The sequence below is a fragment of the Montipora foliosa genome, chromosome 13 (assembly GCF_036669935.1).
Source record: "Montipora foliosa isolate CH-2021 chromosome 13, ASM3666993v2, whole genome shotgun sequence".
Taxonomy (NCBI): domain Eukaryota; kingdom Metazoa; phylum Cnidaria; class Anthozoa; order Scleractinia; family Acroporidae; genus Montipora; species Montipora foliosa.
The window spans coordinates 35,333,909-35,341,984 of record NC_090881.1 but is presented as its reverse complement, the minus strand read 5'-3'; the positions used below and the strand labels follow the sequence as shown (position 1 = coordinate 35,341,984).

Genomic DNA, 8,076 nt, shown 5'->3' with positions numbered 1-8,076 from the left:
TACATCGATTTCTGTACCGAGCTATTACTCGAATGGGAAAATGGAGGGGCTGGGAGCAAGGTGGATACAACCGAATTTTGGGAGAAAACATCTACTCGGTCGGCATTGGTATCGTTTACGCATCAGTTCCTTCTGTACTCGTAAAATTCTCGCCCCGAATCTGGGTTGCCTGTGGAGTTTTTGGTCTGTTTCCCAGGACCTCTCTTGTGGTGTTTTTGTGTGAAACTTACATAACGATGAAAGTGTTTGAAGCCATGTTGAGGGAAACTGTTTCGCAATGAACGAAGTACACTGTAAATACCGCAGCTCCTACAAAATCAGCTAGCATCAGAAATGAGTAGAAACATTATTCGAGGCGCAAACAGGCTTTCTGAGCTTCACCGCTACAAACCTCCGAAGTGGGCCACCTCGCTCAAGGATATACCTCCATACTTTGTCCAGGTAAGTGTGATACACCGATAATGTTAAGTAGCTGTGGAGGTTTGGGATAGGCCGTTATAGGCCGGCATAAGGGGGGAGGGAGGAGGGGGAGGGGTTAAACACAGGCGGGTATACCCTTTCCCTAGGCAATCACCCTGCCCCCAAACAAAGACAAAGACACTGGTCAAATTCATGATTTAATTTTCAGAATTTTTTCATGAATCGACAACAATGTCATCACGAGCCTTGTATCTTGTAATAAGGTGAAGCAGAATTCAGGGCCACACAGGGCCAGCACATGCAAATTAGTTAGCAGCTTTTGTAGAGCGAGACACACAACAATGGGAGCTTTTGTCATTCAATGATATGGAAATAAGTGACCCTGTATTCAGTGGTTTAAGCTCAAGTTGAACCTCCCAACATCAGTGGCTTCATAGCTCAGTTGGTTTAGAGCATCACACTGGCATCACAAGGTCACGGGTTCAGGGCACAGGTCATTGTTTTACCAATTTATACAGAAAGTTACTCCTTAACATTCATAAAAGCTAACCTTAGGCCTAAAAACTTTTGTTTAGGCCTAATTAGGCCTAACGTTAGCTTTTATGAATGTTTAGGAAAACAATGACCTGTGACCTGTGTTTTGTAGCTGCCGGTTCAGTTTCCCCTTTAAGTCTTGAATTTTTCAGGCTTCTCTACGCAATTGCTAAAATTGTGTTCATAACTGCGAGGATAGGGTGCAGATTGTAGGCATCATTTTAGTGATCTCTGCTCGTTAAATTATGAGCAAGGATGGCACGCTCGGTTCGTGCGCAGCCTTGGTGCAAGAGGTCCTGATTTTGATCCCCAGATCTCACATTTTTGTTTTGACTTCTTTCCTTCCTTTCCTTTCCTTCCATTGACTCCCGGGGATGGCCCATTGACGATTAAAATTGTCTGGCGTTAGACAGAGTAAAATACTAAGTCTGGCCAGTTTAGTCCGGTTTGGGTGTCAAAGGGTTAAGTAGTTCAATTAATGTCATGTGTCTGATTTTCCTCCGTTAGTCCAGCAACTAACTATTCTATTCTAAATGTAGGTATTGCTGTTTTATACATGTAGCTTGCACAAAGGAATACTCCAATTCATCAGTGGTACCTCCCTCAGATTCCCACTGGATTCTCCTTGTTTGTCAAGAGGGATGACCTAACTGGAAGTACACTCTCTGGAAACAAGGTATACACTCAGATGTTTAATCAGCATTTAAATGAAAAGCTTAACATAACTGTACAATTTGTAGCCAATCAAAATACCAGTAACTGTAAATGTTTTTGCGTTCTGACTTCAGTGGTCTTCAAATTAGATCCAAAAATTCTTTCTAGGTTCGTAAACTGGATTTTCTTCTGGCTGACGCTTTGTTCAAGAATCATGACACCATTTTTACATGTGGTGGCCTTCAGTCTAATCACTGTAGAACCACTGCTGTGGCTTCAAGACAGCTTGGTTTAAATTGCTACTTGTTTCTCAGAAGCCAGGAGCTGGTATGTGTATTCTTTACTTTGAAATTTTGATTTATACTTTAATATCCCCACAAATAGCTGAACATAGATTTGTGGATTAATTAATATTATTTTGAGAATTATATATACAAAGTCATGTAAATTATGTTGCTGAAAAATTTTGTGTTCATTGGAAACTTGGAAAAAATGACGACAAGTTGACATGAACACTCCGCCAGCTAAGCCTAAAACATTGGGGTCACAGGTAGAAGTGACCTCCTTTACTATAATTTGTGACAGTCATCTACAGAAAAACAAAGAAGATTCCCAGTCATTTAATTTACAATTACCTAAACATTATTGTGGTTTATTATGAGGTAAAATTGAAAGAAAACAAAATGTGACACTTGTTACGGTTTCTTAATATTGTTTGTCCTCGCCGTAAAGATTCATGTCCAACGACCGGTGGCTTAGTTGGTTGCATGAGTTTTGATCAGACTTTTGTGCAACTAGGAAATTGGCCATTTTCGAAATATCAAGTATTCAGCTTGAGAGTGAGGCAGTGAGGACAAAAACAATTATAGAAAAGCAGTGTAATGAAATGTGAAAAATATTTTACACATCATTCACTTTCCTTTGTCTTTGTCCTCTAAACCTCTCTTTCAAGCTGAATTTTAATATATCAAAAAAGGCCTATTGCAGGTTCAAGACCATCACTCAGGGTCTTAAAAATACATGTAACTGAGGAGAACGTGCTGTCATTGTAATTTCAACAGCAAATGGGTAGACGTTCAAGTTTTCTTCGATAATGGCCCTAGTGTCTCGCTACACACACGCTGTTCGTGAAAAATATGGGGCAGACCCCATGTGTTGGTGGTATATCTCTCAGAGAATTGTAAACTGCCATTAGACTGTATGTGATATGTGAGATATAACCGGCCCATTACATACATTGTACCATCTTATCCATTTCAATCTAACTTTGTTGTGGCTTTCAGAATACAGATATTGGATGTAGGGGCAATCTTCTGTTAAACAAAATGGTGGGAAGCCATATTGTCGTTATTCCTCGGCTTCAGTATAAACATGGCCTAAAACAAATGATGGAGAAGATGGCGGAAAAGTTGTAAGTGGCAACTAGTAATTGGAGGTATTTTATAATAAAATTATATTTACTATTAGTGTTGTAATAAGAGAAATCAGTACCGAAAGCGTTAGTGTTATCATTAAAATTCATTGTTTTCCAGTCTACAGGTTTTTTTCGTTGTTTCGCTTCTTACAGTCAGTTAGCAATTCAATTTTGTTCTTTTTGTCTTTTGGCATTCTAATAGGATTAGGTGGTATGGATTTACATTTACTTCTTATACAAGCTCAGCTTTCAAATTTCCCAATGGCCTCTAAGTTATCTTTAATTTGTTTTTAACTTCTTAATTGCAAAAATTACAAAACTGTACAAAACTTCATATTATTATAATGTAAAATTAAGTACAGGAAAATGTTAAAGGTATTGTGTGCCATGGAACAATTTTCATAAATTATATGAAAATTCCACCAAAGCTGAAATTCATCCAATTAGATCTAGTTATGATTAGCAATGCGAATTTCCATAACAAAAGCAAATGATCGGAAAGCCTGTCGGTTGAAGGTGGGTCTTTAAAATTGAATTGGTTTTCATTATTTTTTCATTATTTTTTCAGAAAACAACAACACTCTTCAGCATATCTAATTGAGATCGGGGGATCTTCATACACTGGAATGTTTGGTTATTTGACAGCATTTCAGGAAATGATAGAGCAGGTGATATTTGTGACAGTTGTTGTAAGCTTGTTCTATGCACACAGCATAGCATACATTGCATTGCAAGAGGAAACACTGATTCGTGGTTTGGGTGCTGGGTTTGTTTACCTTGTTTCCCTAGAAATGCCTCTACCAATTAATTTTATAACCTACAAGGTCAGGCAGAAGCATGAACCATTTACGTGAACCATTTTATCTAGCAGGGGCTGCAGAGTATGTTTGAAAGTGCGGGGGTCCTGGGGGTAGATTTTGGTATGGATCATGGAAGTGTGCGGGAGGGGGGAGAGGCTTGGGAGAAAACGACACGGTCGGAAAAATTAGTGGGGAAAGGGGGGGCTATTCCCCCCCCCCACCCCCTCAGCCTGTCCCTCTCCACAACCCCAGTCAAGAGCCTCAAGACATGTGTTGCATCCAAGCTTCAAGCAATGGAAGCATTTAAGAATAAATTTAGTAACAGTGGCATGTTTGTTTATGACCAATTAAATTATTGCCATGGCCCTCTGAAAGACTTGAATGGAAAGTTTTTTGGATGAATTTTTCAGAACGTTTTGGAGAATTTTGATGACATTGTGGTGACAGTTGGCAGTGGAGGGACAGCCTCTGGAATTGCTATTGGTAATTACCTAACAGGATCGAAGCTTAAGTGAGTTTTAGCTGTATGAGCCAAGAATGCGTTAAGGATTTGCCTCTGAATCTAATTTTCATTTGTGCACGCAGAAGGTTAATTTTATTTTTTGGTCAATTTTAAAACTTTTTTCGTATCATTTCTTTTTATCCGGCAAGTTTCCATTTACTTCTCAATAACTTGTTTGTATGAATAATTATTCATGAGTTATCAACTTTGTGGTACCCCAAGGTGCATGCGAGTCAATCATGAGCATTTTGGCCTGCAGGTCAGACTGCCATGGGAAGATGACACTTACACAATCATGTTCCCCTACTTTCCACATGGTTCTTGCTCAAAATGCCCCAGTCTTCTGCATCCTGGGAGCAGTGGTGGCACAATGGTGAGAGCACCTGCCTTATACCAATGTGGCCTGGGTTCAATTACCAGGTATCATAAGCGGGTTCGAGCTTGTTGGTTCTCTACTTTGCTACGAGAGACTTTTCTCTAGGTACTCCTGGACCAGTAAACCAATAGACCATACACTGTATTCATATTCTCAGTATTGGACTTGAACTAGCTTGCAATAAAGACTATTGTGGGGAAATCTTTTCAAATGCAAATACTTTTTAATATATTCCCCTGCATTAGCCTCCATTGCAAGCTGAGGTCCCATGTTTTTTGTGACAATAAATCAATGAGTCATGAGTCAATGAGACTCACAGTCAATATAGCAATAATTATTTTATTGATTAAGCCTAAGCCCTCGTTTCAGTGATGAGGCCTAAGCACTCTCTGAAATTTTAGCTTTCATTTTATGGTTTGGTTAACCGCACTTAAACTCATTGACTCATGACTCATTGACTCATAAATAGTGTACACTCTTGCAAGGTAGTTCCACTCTAATACTGAGAATACAAATATGGTCTATTACCTAGATGATTTGATATGAGTTGATTTGATCAACATTTGATTTTGATTAAAGTCAAAACAAATGATAAAAGCGAGATAAGTCAAAACAGATAATAAAAATTGACAAATCAGAATAATACAGCAAAAAGGGAAAACTTAATGAAAATACAAGGACTCAATGAGGGCCAATCACAACAGAGCAAGCTCCATTAACTAGGTGAAAGCCCAAGAAAAACACACATTGTGTAATCTGTGTGTGGTAACACAACAGCATGTTGTGAAATATGAATCAGAAGGGAAATCTAAGTTAGCGATCTTTGAAGTGGAAACCTACGTACAAGAAGAGAGGCCAGAGTTGAGGCATCGTGTAGCCTCTTATTAGTATTTAGAGAAATCAGTAACTAAAGCTAACTTGTTTTTTGTTTCTCATTTTGTAAGATGCCATGCTATTAATGTGTCTGATAATGCTGCTACTTTTACAACAAAATAAATGAAGACCTACAAACAGGAGGGCTTGATGTGCAAGCAGAGGATATAATAGATATTATTGATGGACACAAGGGCCTTGGTTATGGTGTCTCCACTCAAGATGAACTAGGTGTGTCACTTACTAACAATACAAAGTGTTTTCCTCAAATTAGGTGCGCCTTTGTCTGTTTTACAGGTGGTTTGTTAGCTGGAGGAAAATGTGTCCATTTTTAATTTTTCGTCAAAGGATAAATGTTGTGGTGTGAACTTCGGCAGTGATTGAATTAGCAACTCAGCATGTAGGGACGAACAATCAATTTACATTATGTTTTTTGCACATGTTAATTCTAGGAAACCAGCCAAAAAAAATTATGGGCATTTCTGGACATATTTGTTACTCATATATATGTGCTACCCAGCCAGTCCAGATATTAATAATTCAGCCTGTCAATCATTAACATTCAATAGTCACACTTTTATTGTATTCTATTGCAGAGGATATCATTCAAATTTCTACAACAACTGGTATTATGGTGGACCCAGTTTACAACATCAAAGCTATTAGAGGAATGCTTACAGAAATGAAAAATAATCCAAGAAGATTCAAGGGACAAAGGATACTGTACATTCACACTGGTATGATTTAATGTTCTCTTAACTATGTCATTTTTTGAACAAATTTTATTTTAGTCATTGTTGCTTATTAAATAACTTATTTGCTTTGTTATTACCTGCTGTCAATGTGGGTGGCTCATCTTGAAAAATTCTGTAAATGTTTATAGAATCTTAATGGAACCAAAACCAGTTTTTAAGTTGCTTGCAAGTATTTCAAGAATCCTACTTATGATTTGTTACACTTCAACATCAGCACTTAAACTAATCGTCCACTGTCTGTTTCACTGGATTTGCTTAATTAATTAATTAATTAATGCTAATTAATTACTCATTAATTATATAATTAAGTATTTATTATTTATTATTAATAATCATTATAAAATGTATTTATTTATTTGTTTGCTAACAGGAGGAGTATTTGGTTTGTATGATGGCAGAGTGGACCCATTGATTGCATCTTCATCACCTCAAGTTGCCTGTTGGAGAGACATTAATGATCCTATGCCATTTTTTGAAGAATAAAAGAAAGGGAAAGCAGCTCTTGCAAGGTCTTCATCTGTAGTTGTGATGTCTTTCCAGTAAATAACAAAAAATACAACAAAAGCAGAATCAAGGCAAGGAAGATTCAAGGGGCTGGATTTGATGGCTGGCAACCCACCTTTAGATCAGCAGACAAAAAAATATCAATTGAAATATTAATTAATGTAACAATATGTAATATTATAGTAATAATGTATTTGTACTATTTCTTCGATGTTGTGGCATTGTTAGATTGAGCTGGCATTGTTAACAATAATAATTATGTCTAAGTTGGTCCTTCTTTACATAAATTATGCAATGGCAATGATTTCAGGGGCAAACGTAAGACAATTTAAAATGTTAGTTTTGTGGTAAATTGGCATAATATATCACCCAATGAATGTCCAGTGTCCAGAAAAGCATGTAATAATAATTATTATAATTATGCATGCTTATTTTTGTCACAAAGTTATGAGAGCATACGAAGTGTTCGTCCACAAATCTCCCAAACGTCAGCATCACCCATCGCTATAGGAATACAGAAAATTTACTTCACAAAGTATCACCTACCGCCTTCTGCTCATTCACATTTATGTACCATCGCCTAAAACTAGTTTCAGTTTCACCTCCTACAGCTTGACATTTGTAATGTTACATTTTAGTAAATATTACCAGCTCAGTGGAAAACTAGACATTCTCGTTGTCTTTTGTATAATTTATAACCTTAAGCTTTCAATAATAATAGAACTGTTATTGTTATTATATATTGGAAAAAAGGCTGAAAGTCTGTTTTAATACAGTCCCTTCTTGCCCCTTGATAGGTCAGTTTTCCAATTTTTAGTAGGTTTCCTGTGCACAAATTTTTACAAAGAGGGGAGGTATATACATTATTGAAAAGAAGCCATAATATAACTTTCAGTGACGTAGCAACTCTGATGACCTGCTATTGTTTGGTATTGTAAGCAGCTTCTATTGTTTTTGAGTCTAAGTCCTTGTTTCAATGGTTAAGTCTTTTGTTTTTGGCTAGGGTCTCGAGGCCAATCACATTATACATTACAAGAGCTGCTGCAATACTCATCATTTTTGATACTTCATATCAGATGTGAACATGAACTTCATTCTTTGGTGTATGAAGTCCAAAGTCTGTAAAGTAGAGTCATGTAGAGTATATTTTGTTTTGAATTTCCATACAAACCTTTGAATTTTCCGCCATGTTGCTCTGATTACCCATGATGCAATCAAGAGCGTGTGGTTGCTGTAGGTAACCA

The 8,076-nt window shown here is 37.2% G+C and overlaps 1 protein-coding gene across 1 annotated transcript; it reads left to right on the top strand.

Annotated features, from left to right (window-relative positions):
* Positions 1–250: 250 nt before the first annotated feature.
* Positions 251–6,941, top strand: LOC137983177 (uncharacterized). Its single transcript, XM_068830351.1, is given in 10 exon segments — positions 251–441; positions 1,517–1,630; positions 1,777–1,935; positions 2,892–3,019; positions 3,591–3,690; positions 4,233–4,333; positions 5,645–5,679; positions 5,682–5,804; positions 6,170–6,310; positions 6,699–6,941. Coding segments are annotated over 10 exon segments (1,122 nt in total). The 5' UTR covers positions 251–333; the 3' UTR covers positions 6,812–6,941.
* Positions 6,942–8,076: the final 1,135 nt, after the last annotated feature.